The sequence below is a fragment of the Sorex araneus genome, chromosome 9 (assembly GCF_027595985.1).
Source record: "Sorex araneus isolate mSorAra2 chromosome 9, mSorAra2.pri, whole genome shotgun sequence".
NCBI classification, from domain to species: domain Eukaryota; kingdom Metazoa; phylum Chordata; class Mammalia; order Eulipotyphla; family Soricidae; genus Sorex; species Sorex araneus.
In genome coordinates, this window is record NC_073310.1 from 9,439,840 (window position 1) to 9,466,079 (window position 26,240).

At 50.7% G+C, this 26,240-nt stretch overlaps 1 protein-coding gene across 1 annotated transcript in view; it reads left to right on the forward strand.

Annotated features, from left to right (window-relative positions):
* Window positions 1-8,820: 8,820 nt before the first annotated feature.
* Window positions 8,821-26,240, forward strand: part of SRRM4 (serine/arginine repetitive matrix 4) — a 166,345-nt gene continuing 148,925 nt past the window's right edge. Inside the window, exon 1 of the mRNA XM_055146584.1 lies at window positions 8,821-9,592. Within this exon, the coding sequence (XP_055002559.1) occupies window positions 9,462-9,592 (131 nt within the window). The 5' untranslated portion in view covers window positions 8,821-9,461. The remainder of the gene's footprint in view (window positions 9,593-26,240) is intronic.

Sequence of the window (26,240 nt, forward strand, 5' to 3'; positions counted from 1 at the left end):
TAGTAAAGTGAAAGGATCAAGTATTTATTTGGCTTTTTTTTTTTACATTAACGGTGTCCCAAGGTACTCAGTTGATGGGGGATATTTTTTTGGAGAACTTTTTCAGTTACTACATGAAAAATAAATGACAGCTCAGAATACCACCATTTTGCAGCCCTAATACTTGAATAAATTAGGCAAAGATCTTCAATGTCAGCTAGCATCACAAGAAAAGAAAAAAAATCATATATTATTAAATTTTGCTCCTGGTGGAATTTCTTTTGAATTTGAAACTTACTAAACCTGTAGAGCCTGGCATCACTTAACAGGAAATAGAGGATGTAGAGAAAAATTAGCAATGGCAAAGGTATACAATCAGGGAAATATAGATTATAAAAAATTCTGCTACCAGGTTTCTTGCCAAAACAAAGTGGAAGAGGGGTGTGGTGTGTGTGTGTGTGTGTGTTGTATATATAATATAGGTATATGGACTTAAAGATTAAAGGACACTTTAAGAGGTAAATCATCCAGCATAATAGACCAGAGGATAGTATAACAGGTAGGGTGCTTGCCTAGTGCATGCCAGTCCAAGTATGATCCCCGATATCCCATAGGATCCCCTGAGCCTACCAGGAGTGATCCCTGAACACAGCCAGGAATAAGCCCTGAGCACCACAGGGTGTGGCCCAAATCACTCTATCACTGTCATCACTGTCATCCTGTTTTTTTATCAATTTGCTCGAGCAGGTGCCAGTAACATCTCCATTCATCTAGCCCTGAGACTTTAGCAGCCTCTCTTTACTCATCCTTCCCAAAGGTGCCACATTGAAGGCTCTTTCAGGGTCAGGGGAATGAGACCCATCATTTGTACTGTTTTTGGCATATCGGATATGCCACAGTGAGCTTGCCAGGCTCTGCCATGCAGGCAGGATACTCTCGGTAGTTTGCCAGGTTCTCCAAGAGGGAGAACTAGACTATAAACTAGACTATAAGCTTCCGGGAGCTTTCTTTTGTAGTCTTGGGATCTTGGCCATTGATGGTATTACATGGCGCCAGGGCAGTTTTGGGTGTGACTGCCTAGCTACTGGAAAATGGGGGATCTGGGTGGAGGAGACCCAGTCCCAATTCGAGCAGGCTTGGAGATCTCAGCTCGGGTCCCGCACACCTGGGTACTTCTGCCAGTTCCTTAATGCATGAGGCTTGTCTGAGCTTGTGGAGAGTAGCCTTGCATAGCCATGCTCAAGGCCACTCTCCACACGTGGTCCCAATACAAAACAGAATCATCAATCATCCAAGCATTGGGATTTGAAAAGATTTGAACCACAAAATGCAAATAAGCAAATAACAAAAATAAACCAACATTTAAAAGACAATCGGGGGGAAGTGAACATTGACTTAAGATTTGTTGTTTCTGATTTGGGGGTCACACTGGCACTATTCAGGGCTTATTCCAGGTTCTGTGCTCAGCAATTTTTCCTGAGCTGCTCAGGTGCTAGGGGACTATGGAGTCAGGGACTGAACTGTGTTTGGCCATGCATGAGGCAAGTCCTAACCCCTGGGCTAAGTTTCTGGCCCCCAACTCAATATCCTTAGATATTAATAAATCATTGTTAATTTTGTTTAAATAATACTGCAAATATACTTCTTAAAAAACTCATATTTTTAGAGGTATACCCTGCAGTATTTGTAACATAGTTGGGATAATAAATGTCTTGGATTTGATTAAAAATAATTTATAAGTGTGAAAAGGAGACCATGGTAAGAGAAAATGAAGTAGATTATGGTAAGAGAAAACAAAGTGTGATAATGGTTAAAACAAGGCTTCCAGGGGCTCACTAAATCAATCTCTTTACTTCTATGTTTACAACTTTTCATAATAAAGTTATTAAGTGACTCACCTCTTACCAAACTCATTTAGAAAATGTGTTAGATATGAACTATCAGTACCATCTTTCAATAGTGAAAGGTAACTCTAAAAATAAATGCAGTGACAGCAAAACATGACATTCTAGTAGTTTGAGCTCTGCATCTGAAGTCGCTTCCTCATTGTTGAAAGGTGGATTCTACTAACAGATGTAGCCAAGACTTTTCAAGACAAGCACAGTTCTGAGATTTGCTTCTGGAAGACATCTAGGAAGTACATTGGTGGAAGGAATTCGTTTCTCACCATCGATGTCCAGCTGCCTTGCTGTTATTTAATACTCGGTGTATCTGGGTACCAGTTCTGGGGGAGATTCAGCCAGAGTTCCAAGAAGCCTCACATTGAGATAGATAGCTCTAACTTCCTTGGCTTGCTTGAAACAGGCAGAAAAATGGCCATTCTCTCATCTCCTTGTTCACAGCAACTTTCTCCCACATGAACTCATTCTCTGATCTCCGGATTTCTCCGTACACTCACTCAGTCCTTCCCAGATGGCATCTTCTTACCTGCTGAATACTCTTGACTCTCTGTTTCTAAATTTGCACCCTCCTGTGATCCTTCCCCACAGAATCATGGTGGTGATTGAACAAGACCTTTTCAAGGGTTCAACACATGCAGAACATTGAACATGGTCTCATCATTAGGAGGGTGCAGCTGTTATATGATTGGACATAATAAGGAGTGATTTGTCTTGCAGACCCTTGGGCATTAGGTGACTGGAGAAGGAGTTCTGGTTTATTCAGGGGCATGTAAAGCTCTTTCTATCTTCTAGTTGGAGAATCAAGGCCGAGGTGGGATGGATGCAAATGAGACAGAAGGTAGAACTTCCAAAAAGTGAAAATTGATGAGGCCCTAGGAATGCAATCATTCTTTCCTCCCCTGAATGTCTCTATGAAGAAATACAGAATCCTGTCATTTGAATAGCTTACCGTGAGCCTGTTTAGAGGCACAAAGACAGATGAATTGGTCTCATTATCATATTTCCCATTTTCTTCGTAATTATCTGAATCACTCACTGTTCACTGGACTTTAGGTAATGGGTACCGACTGTCAAGTACTTTGATGTCCCTGGATGCTGACGGTGATTAGCCCCATTGTGTTTCAAGGAGCCCTGGACGCAGGCGAGCAAGGGGGTGACAGGGAGGTGGGGTTGAAACTGCCCCCGGAGGGAGGTTAGTGACTTTTCTGAGCAGGAGGGACAGACTCCTTGGATCACTCTGCAAGTGTGCACAAGAATCTCCTGATCTGAAAATCGTACTGTGGTCGTTTGCAGTTCTGACACCCGTTTCTTAGGTGTCTGCGTTTGAGGGCTCCCCACCCTACTAAAACAATTCTCAGGCACCAACAGAGGATGATAGAATTCAGCTCAATTCCGACGCCATCTACCCAGAGAGAGAGCGCCAGATGCTGTAGGTGAGGGCCTCGGTACCCCGAGGTGGAGGTGAGCCCCCTCCATCCCTACTTCAAATTCCAGTTGCAAGTCCAGGTACTTCGGAACAACTGTCTATAAATCAAAGGTTCCCGTGAACACCACCTGGAGGCCAGCTCGTTTGCTAATGCACCTCCTGGATCTCAGGGAAACATTGCACTTACTAGACTACTGATTTCTTCGAAAAGGATGAGAAGAAAGTCCAGAGCTAAGCGTCTAGACAGAGACACATAGAGGGGAGGGGAGAAATGTGGAGGTTTTTTTTTTCTTTATTTTTTTTTAAAAATTTTGTATTGAATCAATGTGAGATATAGAGTTACAAAGCTGATCATGCTTGGGTTTCAGTGATAGTGTTCCAACACCCATCCCTCCACCAGTGCACATTTCCCACTACTAATGTCCCCAATGTCCCTCCTGCCACCCTCCCCCCAGCCTGTCTATGGCAACACTTTCCTCCTTTCTGTCTCTGTCTCTGTCTCTCTGTCTCTGTCTCTGTCTTTCCCCACTCTGGGGCATTATGGGTTCCCAAATTCTCTCCCTCCCTTAGCATTAAGCAGACACACAGCCACATGTAGAACCACAGCACGGTCCAGTTCCCTTCTGAGCCTTACCTCGGGGACACACATCGACTGCTATGAATTTAACTCTGAAAAGACAGGGATGGGAGTGGACGGATGGAATGGCCAAGCTGCCTTTTCTCTAACTGCCCCTCTCCCCAGACTCCTTTCTCCCTGTTTGCAATAAGGTATACTGAAACGTTATCATCTTTTTTTTTTCCTTCTTGAGTCACACCCGCCGATGCTCAGGGGTTCCTCCTGCCTCTGCACTCAGGAATTACTCCTGGCGGTGCTCGGGGGACCATATGGGATGCTGGGAATAGAACCAGGGTCGGCTGCATTCAAGGCAAACACCCTACCCACTGTGCTATCACTCCAGCCCCGAAATGTTATCATCTTTGCTCCTTGTTCTCTGCATTTCTATGTTGACTGCAGCACTATTCACAATAATCAGAATCTGGAAACAACACAACTGCCTGAGAACAGAAGACTGGTTAAAGAATCTATGGTACATCTACACAATGGAATATTATGCAGCTCTTAGGAAAAATGAAGTTATGAAAAGTGCTTACAAATGGAGAATATCATGAGTGAAATGAAGTTAGGAAATTAAAAATTATGAAAATGAAGTTATGAAATTTGCTTATAAATTAATGGACATGATTTTATGAGTGAAATGAGTTAGAAGGGGAGGGATAGACATAGAATGATTGCACTCATTTGTGGGATATAATATATATGTACATATAAAATATGAGAACAATACCTGAAATATAGCACTTCATGCCTCCCCAAATTTCCACACATTCTCCAATCCAGGGATTCTCTGGACACCCACCCCTTTTTAATGGAAAGGTCATTGCATAGCCAGGATTGATGAATTCATTGGCTATTGGAGGTTAATTCAACCTCAAACCCCTCTGCATCCCCAGAGGTTAGGGGTGGGCCTGAAGTTTCCTGTATTGACACAGTCGGCTTCGCAGCTTCCATCCTTAGGAGGGGTAGGAAAAGCCACCTCCTGAAAACACTAGATGCCCTTATCACCTTTGTAACTTAAGACGTACCAAGGATTTTGAGAGTTTTGTGATCCCTAAATGGGAACAAACACCAAATAGTTATTTCTTTTTTAAAATAATAAATTAATTTATATTTATATTTATTAAATGATAAATCCCCCTTTACTTATTTTTTTATAAACCCAAATGAAAGACCAAAACCAGTCAGGTAAAGAAGCTTCTTCCCTATGTGAATGGATAATGGATTTGTCTGGACAGTCAACTCCAATCAAGTGGCATTAGCTGCCTAAAGAATGTGTTGAGGGGCCAGGGAGATGATACAGTGGGTAGAACTCTTGTCTTGCACACAGCTGACCTGGGTTCGACCCCCAGTATCACTTATGGCCCTTCAAGCTCTGCCTGCCAGGTGTAATCTCTAAGCAAAGAGCCAGGAGCACCTTTAAGTATTCCCCCTCCCCCACACATAAAGGGATGTGTTGAGAAGGATGCTGAGGTCATACCTAGAAAGAGTGAGATGGTTCACCGTTAGGTTGGACCATGATGTCTGCCCACGCACAGTATGGATGGGCTACCGTTTTGCCAATATGTCCTGAAATTTAGGTCTAGCTTCTCTATTGAAATCAAACACCTCCCTCAGTGTTTAAACACACTCTGTTCTCACAGTTTCAAAGCATTTGTTTTCTGTTTGTTGTTGGGGGTGGGGGGGCAGGGCCATACTTGGCTGTGCTCAGTGGAATTACACTGTGAACTCCTTCAGGGAAGGGGTCCTTTCTCATTTATCATTGGGGCTTCTTGCCCAAGACTGTGCCCTACCAAGTTTAAGCATCAACTAACGATTATTGAATCCAATATGGCCTAACTTGAGCTCCAAGTGCATTATCATTTCAGTAGTTAAATAATAACTAACATTTAACAGGTACTTATTTTCTATGAACAAGACACTATACTAAGTTCTTTGTGGGTGTTTTGTTTAATCCTTTTACCGTCCTATGAAATATATACTTATATTTCCATTTTAGATGGGAAAACTGAGGCAGTGACTAGTAACTGGTCCTGGGTCACCCAGTAAGAAATGATGAAGTGTCATACTCTAGCTCTCTCTAAGCCCAGAGCCTGTGCTCTTCCTCATGCAAATAATGGTGCTTCCTACTCAACTTTATTCCAAATTCTTCCTAGGACCCACACAGGGATTCCTTTTTATTCATCCTGATAGTGATGCCATTAGATGGATGAGAGAGTTCACCGTTAGGGATTCTTTTTATTGTGGACACGGAGGCATAGACAAGTGAAGCCACACCTTCACTGTCTCCCCAGGAATGTAGCATTGGATGGGAACAGGATATTTCACTTACAGCCCCTGATGGCTGAGCCAAGAACCTGCCTAGAAGGCTCCCAGCCATGTTCTTCTCAGCGTGGGATTGATTCACTGGTCTCCAATGGCTTTACAGTCTCGTGTCTCTGTGCCTGTGTCTTGAGGTCCCCCATCCAGCCAGAAGCACAACTGAATTTTTCACAGAGTTCTGTTTCTTCCTACAGGATCACCTGGGGAAGCACCCTCCTCCTTCCCTCATGCCCTTAGGACTTGCTAACCACCTCACCTGAAATATGGGGTTGAAGAGATTGTACAGGGCTTAAGGTACTTGCCTTGCAAGCTGCTGGCTCTGGTTTAGTCCCCAGCATCACATAGGGCCCCCCAAGCCTTACCAGGAGTGATCCCTGAGCACAGAGCCAGGAGCAAACCCTGAGCACTACTGGTTGTCTCCCACCAACCACCACCCCTCAAAAAAAAGAAAAAGAGGGGCTGGGGCGATAGCACAGCGGGTAGGGTGTTTGCCTTGCACTCGGCCCACCCGGGGTTTTAATCCCAGCATCCCATATGGTCCCCTGAGCACCACCAGGGGTGATTCCTGAGTGAAGAGCCAGGAGTAACCCCTGTGCATCGCCGGGTGTGACCCAAAAACCAAAAAAAAAAAAAAAGAAAGAAAGAAAGAAAAAGAAATATGCAAACAGGAGCTAATCAGAATTCTGTAAACGAGAACTGGAAAGGGCTGGGACATGGGGCTTGGTCCTGGGGGAGACATGGGTGGGCAGCATCTCAGATACCTCTCCCCTGCAAATGCTAAATTCAGATCCCAAATGTTCTGAGCAGGGAGGATTTTAAACATCCCAGGCGACTCAAAGAGTCTGTTCTCAACATACAAAGTGACATCAACTTCCGGGGGTGGGGCGCAGGATCCGAGAGCAATCTGGAAGTGAGGGATTTTCAGCAGGAGGGCAGGGCCACCTTTCCTTCCCTTTCTCCTACTTCCAAGCTCTGAAGCCCTAACCCCACCTTCCGGTAGTGGCGAGGCACTTTTGAGAATCCAGCGAGTGCATGTCGAGTGGTCTACCAGAAGGGGTCGCTGGAGAGCAGACCGCCGGCTCTGGCACTCACAAAAGCCCCGCACACAAATACAAATCCCCTCACACATTCCCAGTTCCTGGGCCCAAACCCAGTGACTCCGGCTACTTCCCCCCATCGCCTCCCCCGCCTGCCCTCTCTGCCTTTCTCCTACTCTTTCACTCCTATTTCCTCCCAAATAATTTCTGAAGTGTCCTGTGGGGGAGGGGGGTGAAGCAGGGGATGGAGAACTAGTACAGGCACTTGTCTTGCTTGCAGCTGACTTGGGTGATCCCTGAGTCAACAGGACCAGGAGTCAACCCTGAGGACAGCTGGGTGTGGCCCCCAAACAAAAAGGACAGAAAGATTTAGGGATGCTAGGAATTTAAAACTGCCCTCCCCCCACCCCAAGCTCCAAGGAAGAGATGGATGATCTGAGGGCTTTCTGCAAATATTGTTTTTCTTGGGGTGCGGGGCACACCCAGTGGCGCTCAGGGCTTACTCCTGGCTCTGTACTCAGGAATGGGGGGGAGGGTAAGGGGTTGGGGAGGTGGCCTCAGGAGACCATATGGAATGCCAGGAATGGAACCCTGGTCACCCACCAGAGTTCGATTATGTGCAAGGTAAGTGCTCTGCCCGCTGTCCTACTTCTCTGTGCCATGGCCTCTTAACTCGCTGATGTCCGAAGGTACCACCCATTACTGGCATCTGAATGTGGGTACCACCCAATACTCTCATCTGAATGTGGGTAACACCCATTACTCTCATCTGGATGTGGGTACCACCCATTGCTCTGATCTGGATGTGGCGTGACTAACCCCAAAGGGCAGCAGTGGCCCTAGAAAGAGGGAAAGAAGAGACTAGAGATTTATTTGTGATGCTGAACTTCCACCTTCTGAGATTAGGGCTGAAAAGGGAGGAAGTAGAGGAGGAGGAGGAGGAGGGAAGAAATTGGACAGGAAGAAAAAAAAAGTAGCTGTCCCTGCAGCCCGCCTCCCAGCCCCATCTATCTGCCCAGTGTCCTTCCCTGAGACCCGCCGCGTCCATGGCGGCCGCAGCTGAATTCTCTCTGGACGGCTGGCGGGGAGGGTCCACTCTCGCCTGTGCAAGGGCTGGGCAGCCGAGCCGGCCGGGAAACACAAAAGCCACCTCCCCCCCTCTCCCCTCGCCGCAGGCACAGATGTAACGCTGCGCCCCTCGGTGGGAGGGGACCGGCCCGGCAGATGGCGAGAAGGCCAGTTGGTGACGGATTGTCCATCAAGAGCACTTTCTGGGCGGGGGGAGCCCCCGCGGCGGCCGGGCTGCTAAGGGACCCCCTTTGTGGTCCTGGGAAGTGGCCCCTCTTGGAAGTGCGGGAGGAGGGCGAGCTGGCCCGGGGCGGGGGGCTGGGTGGGGCGGTGGGTTGGGGGCAGAGGTTAAGTTTTCCACTTGTCCACTCCGTGGCGGATCCGCTGCGCGTGTGCGGGGGGCGGGGGGGCCGAGCAGGGACGTGGCCGGCGGGGCGAGAGGGCGGGCGGCGTGGGCAGAGCGGGCCCGGGCCCCGCTTGCGGGAGCCCCCCTGGCCAGCCCGCCGGCCGGCCGGAGGGGGGTCAGCGCGGGCGCGGGGTGGCCCCGTGACCGCCCCGGTGACGGCGCCAGACAGGCGCACGCCCCGCCCTTTCTCCTCCCCGGACCTGCGGGCTTTTGTTATGCAGATGGCGGCGGGGCGGAGGAGGAGGGAGCTGGGGAGGAGGGAGGAGTAAAGCCGGGCGACCAGCCTCCTCCTCCTCCTCCACCTCCTCCTCCTCCTCCTCCTCCTCCAACGTCACATTGTGCGAGAGACAAAACCCGGGCGCGCCTGAGCTCACACGCGCACGCAACGCCCCGCCGACCCCGCCGGGCCCGGCCCTGCCGCGCCGCCAGCCGGGCCCCAGGGCGAGGAGCCGGACCGGCCTCCGTCCACCCGCACCCCGGGGGGCCCCGTCCTCCAGCCCCGAAGCCCCGTCTCTTCCCTCGCGCCAGCCCTCGCTGGAGCTTTCAGCCGCGGACAGCGCCCGGCCAGCCCGGCCGTGCGCCCCAGCCCGCGCCCGCCCGCCCGCCGGGGCGTGAGAAGCGGCGAGAAAGAAAGAAAAGAGAAGAGCGGGCGGAGCGCGTTTCAGCACTCCGGACAGCGCCCGGGCCGGCCCCCGCGGGCGAGGCCATGGCCAGCGTGCAGCAGGGCGAGAAGCAGCTCTTTGAGAAGTTCTGGCGAGGCACCTTTAAAGCCGTGGCCACGCCGCGTCCCGAGAGCATCATTGTCGCCAGCATCACGGCCCGCAAGCCGCTGCCAAGGTAAGGACTCCCTGGCCAAGAGGGGACACGCGGGCGGACGGTGCCCTCTGCCTGGCCAGCGCCCCCCAGAGTGTCCCCCACCCCCCCGCAACCCCACACCCCGCCCAGGGGGCCGGGGCCAGCACGCCTGTCTGTCCCCTCGCCCTCCCCGTCCCCCACTCCCCGTGACTCCTGCTGTTCTCTCCCGCTGGAGCACCGGGGAACTCGGGTCTGAGCTGCAGGCTGGAGGGAAGGGAAGCGACACTTTAGGGAAAGCGACGCACTCGGAGCCGGTCTGCTGAGCTGGCAGCTCGCGTGGGGTGGGCGGTGTAGGTGGAATCTGACTTGCCGGAGAAACTTTTCTGGGGATCGGAGAGCTCAGAAGACAGCGGTGGGCGAGCGGGCATAGCCAGGGCAGCTTGAGGTGGTTGGGAGCGTGGCACAGGAGAGAGGATGGAGCAGGCGTCTTTTTTTTTTTTTTTTTTTTTTTGCAGCCGCAACCCGGGAGAGGCATGCTCTCACACTCCGCTCAGAAGCTAGCGAGCTCCCCGAACGTTTTGACAAAAGCCCATATGCTGTTCCCTCAAATACAGCCTACCCCAGCACCCTCCTCCGTGCCTGGCTGGCTGCTGCCACCGGCTGCCAAATCCTCTCCTCTCCAGCCTTCCCAGCAGGACTGGGCTCAAAGGGGTCCAAGATCATGAAGGTTTTGAGAGAAATTTCTTTGGTTCCCCCCACCCCCACACAAAGGATTTCGGGGGAACTCGGATCAGATGGAATTGTGATGGAGAGAGAGGGCTGGTGAGGCTAAGGAAAGGGATGAGAGAGGCAGAAAGAGAAGATAAAGGTGGGGGTGTCGCGTGGAGGGGAGATGGGGGTGGGTGGGGAAGAGACAGAGAATTCCAATTGTCTTCACAAGTCCTTCCTTTCCGAGGAGTTTGAGAATGAGAAGAAGGAGGCTGTGCCCTCTGTCAGAGGCAGTGTGAAAACTTAGATCTTGCCGGGGTTGGAGGCGTGGTTCCGTGGGAGAACAAGCAAGGAGAGGGCCAGGCGAGCCCACTCCCAGGATGGATTAGAGCTGGCAGGCTACATTAGGGAGTAGATGGGAAACACGTCTGGGAAAGTGCTTTGGACAGAGAGCCGGCTGGAGCAGCCGGACCCGAACTTTCCGACGGGGTGCCGGTGGATGACGGGTGGGAAGGCGGAGAAATCGAAGAGAAGGAAGCTGTGTCGGGCTAGAGAACTTCTCTGCTGGGGGCAGTCTAGCTCGGACAGGTCTTGGGAAGATGGGTGCCCCATACCCCACTGGGCACGGGTGGGGTCATGCTGGAATGGGCTGTCACAGGCTGGTGTTAGGGATGGAAGGGAGGTAAGGTCCTCTGACCGGATGACCAGGCATGGGGGTGGGGGGCCCAGAACCCCGAAGACCATGACAAGTGCTGTTTCTCTGTTTGGAAGGAGGTGCGGTGTAGACCGTTTCGATGTGTGAGCTTTTAGCTTCCTAGGCTCCTGCCCCCCCCCCATGTCCTCTGGTTGGCAAATCAGCCACTGCCTTGACCATAGATGATGTCCTTGCTCAAGGGGGAGAGGAAATTTTGTCAGAAACTAGAAGTGTGGCATTTGACCGCAGATCTACTCTCTGATTCAGGGCTGCAGGGAGAGGGGAGCAGATGGGGGGAAGGGGGGGTTGAATTCTGGAATGAAAAAAAAAGCCATGCCTAAGGGCTACTAGATGGGTCCCTTCACCCTCTGCCTGCTGGTCTGTAGCTCTCCTGCCCTTCCCTTGGTTCCAGTCTCAAGCGTCTGAATGCCTCCCAAGGTGTCCCCGAGCTCCCGACGGTACAAATCCTGACCAGATCCATCCCAGCGTTGATCCTCGCCACCCCAATGTCATTTCACGTGCGATGTCTTTCCCCGTCCCGGGTCTCCTTCCAGCTGGAGTCACTCCTGAGCTGCAAGTGTGAGCCAGAAGTCCCTGATGGATATGCTTCTCCAAGGGTCCTCCTGGGGACTCTGGGCACACTCCTCGGGCAGGCGTGGCCTCTCTGTGGAACGGGTTCTAGTTTCCGAGCCGGTACTCCTGGTTTGGGGCTAGAGCAGGAGCAGGCGATGCTCTTGTTTTCAAATGTTCCGGGAAACGCTGGCATGCAGTTATCTCCCCAGACTGGCCCTTGAGCCTGAGTCATTTTCATTTTCACCCAAACCTGAATCATCCCCATTCTCTTCCGACCCCCCCCCCGCCACCCTCACCCTCACTCCCCACCCCACCCCCACCCCCGATCTGGGCATGGTCCATTTCTGTCTCGTTTCTAATCTTCTGCACTTGGAACTAAAAGCCTCACGTTTCTAAAGCAGAGCTCTGGGGAAGGAAAGGGACAAAGATCCTAGCAGAGCACCCCCCGGGGGGGCCGATGGCTTCCTCTAGAGGCCGTCTGGGGACTTAGTCTCATCAGAAACGTTGTTTAGTTCCATGAGCGAAGCGCAGCTTCTCGGTCAGCAGAGCTGGACCAGGGCTCTCTGCAGGGAGGTGGGGGAGGGGCAGGGAGCTCTCTGCCTTCCCCACAGCCGAGAGGATAAAAATGTTTGTGATACACTTGAGATTTGTCGATAGCCGAGGACTACCCCCCCGCCCCCCCCCCCCCCGCTGAACGCACTTCTGTGGGATCTTTTAAGTCTCTCCCTGAAGATAATTTAGGATCGAGACAGAGGAGAACATTTCATCGATTGATTTCATAACTATAGCCTCACATCCTACAACTCTTACGCCGGCAGAACCTTCTGCCTTCCGCCCCTCCTCTCCTCTCCCCCTCTCAGAGGCGGACTGGATGGGATATAATGTATCACCTTGCAAGCAGATGCCGGACTCAAATGTCAGAGCCAGAGCGCTGAGTGGGAGGTCATATATCATAACGGTCAAGCGCTCAGTGGGACCCGGGTCCCTGCCCAGGAGCGTCCTGTCCGAGTGGCTCTCCCCAGCTGAGCTTGTTTGGGTTGTGTTTGTCCCTGCTTGAAAACAGAGTCATCGTATCAGCCACCTCAGGCAGTGGCTGGGGAGGACTGAGTCAGGGAGAGTACGACCCACGGAGTGTGATGCATGGGGCGGGGGGGGGGGGCATTCACGAGACCTGGCTTTGAAAATGAACAGCTCAGGGTTCAAAGTTTGTACAGCAGCAGTTTAAGGCCCCTCCCGCTGGGAATCGTAATGTTTGAGATCACCTGGTAAGGTACCGATGGACCCGAAGCCAACAGTTCCTCCCAGGTCTTCAGACCTCTCTGTGCCCCTCCCCCCCAAGGATGCCGACACCTCGGCCAGACAGAACAGCAGGGATGCTAACGCCTACCTGTTCTCAGATGAAATGAACACCCAGGAGGTGGGGTGAGGTTGTCCTATAATTCTCTTCGGGGGCAGGGGAGCCACTTTCTGAGCTGTGTCTCTTATCGGGAGGTGGTGAAGGATGATCCAGATGCAAAAATTGATGGGTGCGACCTCCTTGCCCTCCGGGTTTCTAGAGAACAGTCCACATAAGGCCAGTCTAGAGATTGGATTGTCAAACTCCTGGACAATCCCAGTGTTAATCCTAGCTTGAGCCTGTCTAAGGGGACCGAGTCATTTAGAGTTTGTAGCAGGAGTGAAAGGGTTGCTGGGTATCGTCCCTCGCAGATGAAGCCTCTAACAGGGAGCCTCTCAGGATGTGGGAGTCACCCAAATCAGTCCGCACCCTAGCAACCCTATTGGAAGAGAGCCAGCATGAGTCAGGGAGATACTAAGTGTAAGAAACCCCTCCTTCCCTTTGTACACACACACACACACACACCAACACACCAACACACCAACACACACACACACACCAACACACTAACATACACACACACCCCAACACACCAACACATACACACACCAACACACTAACATACACACACACACCAACACACACACACACACACACACACACACACCAATTATTTTTGTCCGCTGCTAACTCAACCTTTTTGTTAACAGTTTAGTCCAGAAAAGTTTGTACAGCAGAAGTTTAGACGTGCCCACGCTCCTCATTGGAAATCGTAATGTTTGAGGTCACAGAGTCAGGAACCTAGGAGAGTAGCCATGGACGTAATGAATTGGCAAGAATGATTTGAGTTCTTGCCTACCAGTGGTTTGTGGACGCAGAAGCCTGATTCAAAGGCGGGAGAAGGTTGCCCCTGCAAGAGAAAAGCCTTCCTTTGGCAAGTCTTTAGGCAAGACATTCTTTTCCTCCAAAACACCTCTCTACGCAGAGTGAAGTTCAGAAGCAGACTTTAGCCCAGTCCCTGTCCAAAAGCCCATAAATTCCAGACTATGGGCGATTTTACTGCAGAAAGGGGGAAGACAGCCAAATTATAAGGCAGGGAAAAAATGCCTTTGAACCCTTTCATCCAAGTCTCCCTCGGTGCCAAGAGGTCAGTTAGTACATTTGTGCTGGCTCTGCCCTCGGAGCCAAGGGGCAGCTGAGACCCGATCGACAGACACCCTGTGTTTAGGGACCTCTGTGCCCAGGCTCACTGAGGATGCCCACCCTGGCCATGCCCGTCCTGGCCAGGGAGAAGCATGCGCTTGTTTTTCCTCTGAGAAGGGAATAAGTTACTATCTAAGAGCAAATCTTCCTCTTTCTGGAAGGTGAAATTTGTTTAATGGTACGCAGGGGTCAGTGGGGTCTGGTAGGGTGGGCCAGGGAGGTGGGGGGGGGAGTCATTGATAACACCTCTGCGTTATTGCAGAGAACGGGCTGTCATGGGTGTTTGGTGAAAGTTGGAAGTATTGATTGATTGAACGATGCTGCATGGTGCAAACCAACCGCAGAGGAGGGCTGTCCCGGCCTCACCCAGTCGTGACATCCTGGGGCTTCTGACCCAACCCCTTGGGAGGAGCACCCTACAGAGGACTAGAGACACATGCGTGACTGGGTGGGCGAGGAGAGGTCAGCAGTGACAGGACAGCAGGTGAAAATGACCGCCCAGTCTCCGTGAACTCCAGCTCCGTTTGAAGTCTCCGTAGGGGGCCGCCATCCCTTGCTCCCGTCCAGTTGCCCTGTGAGTACCCTTGGCATGCCACAGGGGCACAATGTGTTGTAAAGAAATAGCCTTTCTACTAACGTGTCTGGATTTGTTCCGGAAAGGAAGGAATTGGCCAGAGGGGGTAACAAACCCAGAGTCCCTTACCTTGCTTGGTCCTCAGACTGTCTCAGAGGTGCGAGAAACTGTCAGAGCTGGAGGAAATAGAAGGGTTAAGAGCTGGGGGTCCTTTGGGGCTGGAGCAATAGGACAGCAGATAGGACACTTGCTTTAGAAGCATCCAACCTGGGTTCGGTCTCGGGCATCCCATATAGTCCCCCAGATACTGACAGGGGTGATACCTGAACACAAAGCCAGGAGTCAGCCCTGAGCATTGGCAGGTTACTGGCACTGTCATTGTCATCCCGTTGCTTATCGATTTGCTCGAGTGGGCACCAGTAATGTCTCCATTGTGAGACTTGTTACTGTTTTTGGCATATCGGATACACCACGAGTAGCTTGCCAGGCTCTGCCATGTGGGCGAGATACTCTCGGTAGCTTGCCGGGCTCTCCAAGAGGGGCAGAGGAATCGAACCCGGGTTGGCTGTGTGCAAGGCAAACGCCATACCCACTGTGCTATCATTGCTTTTGGGGCAGGTATGGCCCCAAAAGCAAAAAAAAAAAAAGAAAAAGAAAAAGAAAAGAAAAATATTGGGGCCCTGGGGCTGGGGATGTGACTCAGTGGAAATGCACATGCCTCTCATGTGTGAAGCCCTGGGTTGGATTTGAAACCCTGACTACCCCCTCAAAAAAAAAAAAGGAAAAAAGATAGAGTGGCCCAGGGGCTGTGGTTCGATCCCCCCGGGTGGCAGTCCTGCGTCATTCCTCCCAGCTCTGGAATCTACTGGTCACTTTGGCCCCTGAGCTTCAGCTGCTGCCCCTTCCGTCTGTTGGGGTCGTAGTGAGGACTGAATGGGACCATCCGCCCCAGCACGGAGCACTGAGCCTGGCATAGGCCAAGAGCTCCATCACCGGTGCCTTCTAGAACAAGAACCCGCAGAGAGTTCAATCAAGCCCCTTACCCGAGGACTGGGTAACATTTGGGGTTCCGAGGCCCAGCCACCTGCCCACCGCAGTAGCCCACTGTGTTCGCTTTTCCAAGATGGGTTTGATACCATCACCCTCGGACGGGTCCCCATGGCCGACCACCAACAGCAGTGTTTGCTGTCACTGTCTGCCGGTGCTTAGCGGCATTCTGCCTCCTGGCCAGCACCCTGACCTTCTCCATCTCCGTTTCCTCATCCCTAAAACGAGGCTAATAATAGCAGCCTCCTCCCAGCGCTGTGGTGCGGACTGAATGAGCTCGGGGCTGGCGAGCGTCATCTGGCACAGACGGTGCTCCATCAGCATCAGACGGGATCGTGTTTATTATTACTGCTGCGAACCAGGTCCATCGGGGAGGAAATGATGAATGGAGGCCTCGTTCCCATGAAGGGTCAGTCTACTGTCATGGGCTGGGGGAGGGGATCGATGCAGATAGTCTCAAGGACTTGAATATGGGAGGTGGGGAAGTGGCTAGCAGAGGAGAGTGAGACCCACCTCATACCATGCAGCCTCTTGCTTCCCAGTCACAGGGTTTTCCTCAGTGATCTGCTCTGTAAAATGGGAACGATTCTTTTCTTCTGCCTGTACATGCAAAGAATGAACAGAATGAGTGAAATGGGCCTCTGCAGGGTCTCAAGAGAAGGAGGAGACCCCGGTTGCCTTTCCCAGGAGGAGAAACAGGTTAGACTCCCCAGAGGAAAATTATCGCCCAGGGAGCCGTCAGCCGCTGGCGTGTGAAGGGGAACCTTGGAAAGAAACTGCTCATGGAATAGGACATTTCCGATGCTCCGCCACTGGCTCAGGCATGCAGGCTCCTGTGTGGGCCATTAGGTTTCTTGTCCTTCATGGTCTAGCTCGAGTGATGACAAAATCCAGGCTGCATTCTCTGAGCAAGCGATCGGCATATGCCCATACATGGGAATGGATTAAAAAAATAAAACCGATAGGGGACCACATACACTTATGCAAGGAACTACATGTGGCTGGAAAATAAGGGCGTGCTTTTCTCCTTCTATCCATCCCTCCCTTCCTCCATCCTTCCCTCCATCTCTCCCTCCACCCATCCATCCATTCATCCATCCATCTATCCATTCATCCATCTATCCATCCATCCATCCATCCATCCATCCATCCATCCATCCATCCATCCATCCGTCCATCCATCCCTCACCCCTGCATCCATCTCTCCCTCCATCCACCCCTTTTGCAATTCTGCTGTGCTCCTCCTAGACAGAGCCACAAATAGTCAAGTCCCTTCTCTCCTGGGGGAACATAGGAAGCAAATAAGTAAACTGAGTCAGGTCAGTTGGTGACGACTGCTTTCAAGAAGAACAAACCAGGGGAAAGAGATGGGAGGGGATGATGGGAGCTGCTTTCTTGGCTGGAGTGGAACAGAGAGTGGTGGAGAGAGGGCCAGGACGGGCCACCGAGCTGGGGGCAGGAAGCAGATCATGCCAGGTTCTATCAGCCCGGTCAGGATTTCCCACGTGTTCTTAAACTAGGGATCCTGGGGGGGGGAAGGGGGTCCCCTGCTTTCTAGCGGACTCAGACCTGCTCTGCTTCTCGTCCCTCCCCCTCCCTGCTCTAATGCAGTCAGGAATGACTTTGAACAGCCATGTCAGAAGCTCGGCTGGGCCCCTCTGCGCGTTCTGGACAAGCATGAAATTTACAATCTCTCTGATTGTGATCAATCAGATTAGGAAATTGAAAAGGACCCTGTTTAGACTTCCAAAGAGCGGCGGCAAATCTTGCTCTCTAGGACACGCAGGAAGACTTGGGTCTGTCTCTCCTCTTCGTATGGAAGTTTCCCTCTCCACACTGGGGTCTGTTGCCTACTTCCTCTCTCTAGCTCCGCCACCCCGCTCTCGCCCACCCCCCCCCACCCCATCTCCAGTTGAGAGTTTGCTAAGGGAGCTCCCATATGCCACAGCCTGTGTGCGGAGATCCGTGAAATAAAACACGGAATTAAGATGTCATTTAGACAAAGCCAAACCCAACACAGGAACAATGCGGAACCCTAAAACAGTCATTAAGTAATTCACGTCTACGTGTGTCTGTGCAAAAACAAATATTAAGATCCTCTGGACGCAAAAATGCTTCTCCTCAGGAGAATCCCTGCCTTGCCAGATTCCCAGGGCTTCCATCCTGCAGTCAGCTTTGCAGAGCAAAGACGCCGGTGAATCAGGGCGCGCCGGCAGCCTGGAAAGTTAGGCTCAGGCAAGTGAGCTGGAATTTTACAAGGCAGTTACCTCTCCGGTGGAAAGAGAGTTTCCTTCTGGACCTGCAGCGTGTGTTTCCCGGGGGCGGGTTGTAGGTGAGGCCTCGTGTGTTAGCCCGGACTCAGTTCTCTGCTCAGTGCGTCTCATTTGTTGCCATAATTCCATCCTTCCAAGGGGTTTTCAAGACCTTGATGGCAGATGGCCGACAGCACCCGGTATTCCCAGGCGGTCTCCCATCCAAGTACTAACCAGGCCTGACCCTGTTGCGATAGCACAGCGGGTGGGGCATTTGCATTGCTCGTGTCCGACCTGGGTTTGATTCCTCCGTCCCTCTCAGAGAGCCTGGCAAGCTACTGAGAGTATCCGGACCGCACGGCAGAGCCTGGCAAGCTCCCCATGGCGTATTCGATATGCCAAAAACAGTAACAACAAGTCTCACAAGGGAGACATTACTGGTGCCCGCTCGAGCAAATCAATCAACAATAGGATGACAGTGACAGTGACAGTGATGGCAGATGGGAAAACCAGGACCCTGGAAGTGGAAATCACCCACTCTAGGGCATGTGGCAGCTGAAAGGCGGGATTGGGATGAGAACCCGGAGCTCTGAATACATGCACTTCTATTCTAATATATTTGGTAGGGGAGAAGTTGAGTTCTCCAGCCCTGAGGTCACAAAGTTTGTTAGTGACCAGGATCAGAACTCAGGTTCTTTCTTTCTTTCTTTTTTTAAATTTTTTTATTAGTGAATCACCATGGGGGTACTGTTACAGACTTACAAACTCTCGTGCTTTCGTTTCAGTCATACAATGGTCGAGTACCCATCCCTCCACCAGTGCCCATTCTCCACCACCAATGGTCCCAGCATCCCTCCCACCACCCCCACCCTATTACCTCTCCAATCCCCCACCCCACCTCTGTGGCAGGCATCCCCTTTTGCCCTCTGTCTCCCTCTCTCTCTCTCTCCCCTCCCTCCCTCCCTCTCTCTCTCCCTCCCTCCCTCCCTCCCTCCTCTCTCTCTCTCTCTCTCTCTCTCTCTCTCTCCCCCCCCCCTTTTGGGTGTTGCGGTTTGCAGTAGAGGTATTAAGTAGCCATCATGTTCGGTCTATAGTCTACTTTCAGCCCACATCTCCCATCCCTAGCGGGCCCTTCTCTATCTGAGCTGCCTTTTCCCCCAGCATGCGAGGCCGGCTTCTAAGCTGTGGAGTAATCCTCCTGGCACTTAGCTCTGCTTGAACTCAGGTTCTTTCTAAATCTAGCTTCTTCTCTAGTTTCTGGACTTCCTGGCCCTGAGCTCAGATTCAAGATGTGTGTTCTGTTGTTGCACATGCCTTGTTCGCCGTGTTGTCATGTAGGCACTGCACCTCCTGGTTCTGTATCTGTCTCACCTGCCCATCAGTAAGGCATCCTTTCCCTTCCTGGTCCTCCTCACCCTCCAGCCCAAGCCAGAAGAACCTCCTTGAAAATCAAGTCAGACCATAGAAATCCTCTCTTCCCTCCCCTTACATTGAAAGGCCTCCACTCGTATCCCGTTCTGTGTGTGGAATACAGAACCAACTCACGCCCTTAGTAAATCTCTCCCTAGTTCTGCTCCTACACACACAAGTCTCACCATGGAGACGTTAACTGGTGCCCGCTTGAGCAAATCGACGAACAACGGGACGACAGTGCTACAGTGCTACCTACATGGGGCTTCCGGTCCCAGACTTCCTTACTGTGAGAGCACTCTGAGATCCGCGGACCCTCAGAACCCACAGACTCACTCGGCTTCTCATGTGGAGAGGGGGAGACCGAGGCCCACAGAGCGTGGCGCCCTGCCCTCGGTTCCGCAGCCGGAGGCAGCCTGGCTGAGCTCTGGGTTCAGCGAAGTGTTGGCCCCATGTCAAGCTTGGCTCTGAACTTCTCTGCTGGGACCAGGTGTCCAGACACCATGCCTGCCCCCCCTCATCCCCCCCCCCACACACACACGCAGGGAGATCTGGCCTCCGAGGCCTCCTCTGGCATATGCTGCCACAGGCTACAGAGCAGAGCCACGTGCCTGTCCATCTGTCCTGCCTGGGCCAGCGGAGCAGGTGAGCAGCCCTGACTGTTTCTAGGATCCAGTTTCAGAGCTGCCAGCGATAAGGAGGCTTTTGTTGGGCCAGTTCCCCAGGCTGGGCCAGGTGGCCAGGTGGCAGGTGAATTTGGCCCCGCCTCCTCTCCTGGGGGGCTGGGGAAGGGAGTGAGCAGTGCCAGCAGGGACCCTGTTTCCCGGCAGGGCGTCCCCTTCCTGCAGATAGGGTGGGAGGGGTCACGGGGACCCGGGGCAGAGTTCAGGCTGTCTCTTCATCTGCTAGGTGGGAGGCACAAGCAGCCATCAGTGGTACCGTGGTTGCTGAAACACAGACAATTTGAGCCCAATTCTGAGACCTTGACCTGCTTGGAGTTCCATGTGGGGACCAGACAGAAAAGTCCATTTATTCTCTCTCTTTTTTTTTTTTTTTGGTTTTTGGGTCACACCCAGTGATGCACAGGGGTCACTCCTGGCTCTTCACTCAGGAATTACTCTACTCCTGGTGGTGCTCAAGGGACCATATGGGATGCTGGGGTTAGAACCCGGGTTGGCCGCGTGCAAGGCAAATGCCCTACCCGCTGTGCTATCGCTCCAGCCCCTATTCTCATTTGTTTATAGATGAAACTCAGAAGGGTGACACGGTGAAGTCACGTCACAGAATGACATCTTCCACCCTGCCCCTCAGAACTCACGGTTTCCATTCCCCATGCTGTAGATGGGGACAAGAAGGCTCAGAGAGGGAAAGTCACTTGGCTGGGTATCACACAGTAAACCAGGGCATCAGGTCTCTTGATGCCCAGGTTCACTAACCTGCCTCTGGCCTCATCAACGTTAGTTGTTCAACTTCTTCAGCTTGGTTTTCAAGATAACGACTAACAGTAGCTACTGAGTATTTACTGGATGGCCTGAACCCAGTGCTTTATTCACAACGTAGCAACTATCCCTTGAGGTAGTTAGGTATCATGGCAACTTCTATTTTGTAAAGGAGAACATTAAAACACAGGGAGGTGAAGTCACCTGTCTAAAATCACACAGCTTGATAGTATGGAAGATCTGAACGGAATCCTCTAGCCAGTAACTCATACTACTCATTCTGGGACCATCTGAGTACTGTAAGAAGCAAGAATGCACTTACCAGGTGGTTCCCATTTCCCTTTCCTCTCTATGTGGCTCTTTTCTCCTCCATCCCAAGAGAATGTGGCTCAGGATCTATCCCATTAACAGGGAAGTTGTTATATTTGGGGTGAGAAAACCCACCCGTAGAATTTGAGGCTATGTTTACACAAACAGTCTTCTAATAGCAAAGTTTCCTGAGAAAGAGGAGAGCAAGAGAGAAAGAGTGAGGGAGAGAGCAGGCAAGAGAGAGAGAGAGTATGAGAGAGAGAGAGAGCCTGTCTTAAGTGAGAAATTTGGAGCTTTGCATTGTAATACCTGGCCTCAACTGATCCTTTTGTGTATAGTTATATATAGTCCGGCTCATCCATCATCCATACAATACCTCACACTTGCTGAGAACTTTGTCACACCTCCACCTGGTCTTCCATTGATCATACTGTGGCATGTTATCTATCCTCCATCCATTTCTCTACCCACCCAGTACCTAGTCATCCATCCACTCATCTGTTCCCTGATCAAGGAGCCATTCATTCATTATTTCATCTATGCCCACTCTATTTTTCATCTATTTGTTCACTCGTCCTTCTCCAACCATTTTCTCCTCCCATCTACTCTTCCATTCAGTAATCCGTCAACTCCAGATTTATCAAATACCTGTGCCTTTACCGCCATTTCCCTGTATTTTATAAAGTTTATTAAGTTCATTTGACAAGGTGATAATAAACTGCCACTCAGATCATGTTGTTGTTTTTTTTCTGTAAGACTTTTCAGGTGTTAAGTCTGGTTGGACTTAGTCTCCTAATATTAGGTCTTCCCTTTACAGCACCATGCTCACCAAAATTTTAGGCATCTTAGGGGTTGGATGGGCTGGAGCAATAGCACAGAGGGTGGGTCATTTGCCTTGCATGCGGCCGATCTGGGTTCGATTCCTCTGTCCCTCTTGGAGAGCCCAGCAAGCTACTGAGAGTATCCCACCTGCATGGCAGAGCCTGGCATGCTCTTCGTGATGTATTCGATATGCCGAAACCAGTAACAACAAGTCTCACAATGGAGACGTTACTGGTGCCTGCTCGAGCAAATCGATGAACAACGGGATGACAGTGCTACAATGCTAGGGGATGGAGAGATAGTTCTTTGGTTAGATTCTTGCAGTTGGCCCTGGTTCAATCCCCAAACTGCCTAGTCCTCTCAGAACTGAGTCCTCAAGCACAGAGCTGGAAGTCCCTGAGCATACCATGTCTGGTCCCCAAACCCCACCCCTTGTCCCCAAATAAATAATGTAGGCTTCTTAGGTTTGCTAAGGCTTTCTCCTATGGACATGTAAATGATTGTATACAGTCATTCCTACCAGAAAAAAAAAAAAGAACCACAGTTTTCTGTGTCCTTTCTTCCACACATGCAAAGGGATTTCACATCTCCCTCCTGATTGTTCATTTATATTCCATCTGGCATTGAGTTTCTACTACACGCAGAGCATTATGGCGAATTAAATTTTCTCTTTAGTCAAGTTCCTTACAACCCAATAGGAACACGAGTCTATCAATAATTAGCAGTTAATAACCAAGGCAGGAGTAAATGTTGTCAAAAAGAGAACCGAAGTCCAAACAGGTAAAGCGAATTGCCCAAGATCATGCAAGTTCCTTGTAAATTTTAGCGTCTCCTATTCATCAAGAAAGCCTTATGTGAGGCAGTTGTTTATACTATTCCACTGAATCTCAACCCCAAGAACATATACTATTGTCCCCTTTTAGGGAGTGGTGGGGTGGTGGTGGTGGTGGTGGTGGTGGTATGGTGTAGTTTAGGGGTCATGCTTGACTGTGCTCAGGACTTACTCCTGGCTCTGTGTGCAGGGATCTCGACTGTCAGTGCTCAGGGGACCCTAGGCAGCGCCAGGGATCCAACCAGGACCAGCCATGTGCAAAGGCAAGTGCTTGACCTGGTGCAGTTTCTCTCCAACCCCTTTTGTAGATGATAAGAAGAAGTTCAGAGAGTTTAAGCAACGTGGCCCAGCTTATTGCATTGTCAGGGTTTGAGTCGGAATCGTCCAGAGGTGTTTGCTAGCGTAACTTCACCCTGACCTGACAGCCTCCTTCCCAGAGGCAGGACCTGGAATGTATGGCATCCCTACTGTGGCCTTCCTGCTCTAACTCCAAGTGTCAAGGTGTCCTCTTCTGGGTAAACCTAGCCCAGAACTGGCCTGGTGGAAAAACAGGAAAGACTGCCCGCAAGTGAGGTTGGGCCACTGAGGGTAGGACGAGGAGCTGGCCAGGGTATTCAGAGTCTGTTCCCCACTGGGCAGTCCCGCAGAAGGAGAAGCCACCAGCGGGCAACGTTCTTTCCAACAAAAGGATAATCAAACCACTCGGGAAGAGGGGTTTGGGAACAAGAGAGAGTGAGCGCTAACATGCGTTTTCTTAAACAGAGCCGAACTCAAACATATTCGTGGGGAGGCCCATCGCGGGTGTTCAGAAAGGAGTTGAGAGAAAGAATATTTGCCAAACATTGCAATTCTTACTTCCTTGCGCTGGATTGTAGGGTGATTATATGCGCCTTCCACTGCGAGCGAGAGAGCCAATTTTACTTGCCCGAGGTTGTCCAGCTTGGCAGTTCTGGCCATTGACTCTCAGTGCACACCTGTTACCATGGAAACGCCCATCCTTCCCGCCCACGTGGTACCCTTCTCTCTCTCGCTCTCTCTAGCCAGTCCAAACTCAATCTCTTTTCTACTTTGGCAAAAATCTTTCTTCCTTTGTGTTTCCCCAAGACTCTCTCTTAAGTTCATAAATCCACTTCCCCTAAAGGCATTGACTCGCCCACGAAGTCCGAGTTAAGGGACCCTTTTTTAGTTCTGGCACATTCCTTCCCTGTAGCAGTGATGGGAAAACCACTACCTGCTTCCACAGTGAAACAGGGGGAGGGGAAAATATGGGGATGGAAAAACACACTAAGATTAATATCTCGAGTTATCATTGCAGGGCACAATCAACAAACTCTTCTAATCCCCTCAAGTACTTGAGATGGATCTTACCTTTCATCTCTAAGTTCCAGATGGGGAGGCTAAAGTTCCAGAAGTGCTGTCACTGCCCCAAGATAACTTGGCCAGGAAGTGGATCTAGGAGTCAAACCCAAGCACACAAGGCTCCGTGCACCCCACAACTACATGGGGACCCAGGGCCCACAGACTGATGTCTGGTATCTATTTACTTAGAACTGTGATCTGGAACCGTGCTAGCCACACTAGGAGGGATGGGTTAAAGAGTTGGGAGATATCACTCTACATGTAATAGGGAAGCATCTCACTCACTGTCTGGTATGAAGTAGGCAAATGATGGATATTTACTGCATAGCAAGAGGAGCAGGCCACTGGGTGGAATGTGAAAGATTAGACCCAGATGATCTGGTGAAGACAGGGCTCAGGGCTCCAGCTCGGGGCTGAGTCTTGAAATGTCAAGTGAAGTGGATGTCTTTTGTGATGTCCTGAGAAAAGCTAAGAATCTGAAGCAGGAGGAGAGTGGGGTAGTGAGGGTCCCGCACCTGGGGCCATCTTTCTGGCTTTTTGTTCTGCCAGCAGGAGACTGGAGGCTGCAGAAGGTGAAGATCAGCAGTCAGGACAGTTGTGGGTTTGTTTTGCCAGCTCACCTGAGTACCTTGGGGGAGAGGTGACACGAGGACGTGACCTTCAGCAGCCCCAGCTTCCTCCATCACCTCCCTTTTCATCTGTGTCCAGCTTCTTTTACATTTGGGGGGTGAGTTGTCTTATCTGCTGAGTGGACACACTGCATTTTTCAAGACTTTGAGAGTGGGTAATCCTTAAGAGATGGGTCAACTTAGTTTTTCCATTACACAGATGAGAAAAAAGTAAGACATATTAGTTTATTATAATTCTATTAAATACCCATGAAATTTGCACAGTGCCCTACAAGACAGGAGGAATTCTTATCTCTGTTAGAATAGACGGAGACCCAAAGAGGTCAAAACTTCATTGAATTCCGCCCTCTGATTCCAGGCACTGCACTTTCGTGCCCACCTACTTCCTTGCCAATCAATAATGACCTCATTGACAAATACTGTGCCTGTGGGTATAGTTTCATGTTGTTTTCCGATAGCTTATGTATCTGGTTGCCTTTGAGCTGTACTCTAACACTCTCAAGCAGGTAGATCCGGTATTCTTCTCTTTCCATCACATCCAAAATACTGTCTGTAGTCGGGGAGGTACTTTCTATTCTGCTTTATAAGGTACTTTGTCTGGTGTATCTGGTAACATTCCTGTGTATTGTCCAGCAAGGTAAACCATGCACTATATTATATTTCCTTCCCTCCACCTTCCATTCCATTGTCTCTAAAGAGGACAAAGTAAGTTTCCCCCCCCAAGGTTACTGTGAGCACTGGAGATGATAATTTGGAGAAGAAACAAACCTAGCTGCATGGGAAAGAAGTTCCCAGCCCTACCCCCTTGGAATATTCCATTGTATAGATATGGGCAAGATCTCCTGCTAACTCCCTTTAAAGACTGGAATAAGCCACTCAGAGGCAAATGCTAAGAGTTAACCTTGGTCATAGGTACCTGATGAGTAATCTGCATGTTTGTTCACAACATCATCTTATTTCCTCTTGTACAGCTAGTCACTGGAGGGTGTGTATGGGGGGAGACTTGAACCCAGGAGCCATGAAATCTCCACTAGATTTAACCCTCAGGGACACTGAGATCCAGCCATAGGTCTTGGTCCAGCCATAGGTCTTGTGTTAAAGATGTTGATTTTGTTTCTCTTCACTGGAACAACTACACCAGAGCTTTAACCAAGATTGGATTAAACAACTACTGGAGGAGGAAAAAAATAGAGACAAAAAAGAAGAGAACAATGTTATGTACCATTGGAACATAGATTTTGTGATTACAAGTCATCTATTTATTCGTGCATAGCCCTGTCCTCCGGCTATAATTATGCTTCTTCTGAGTAATAGCTAGAGGTGGAAACATTTTAGAGTTTAGCCTAAATGGAAACTTAGCACTCTCTCCACACTCTCACACACTCTCTGACCATCAGAGAATGTCTTCTAGTTTCATACATTCTGTAGATTCAAAGAAGAAGCAAAAGAGATTCCACTTTGTAAGAATAGTCCTCAATGATCCAGGGAACCGTCTCCATAACT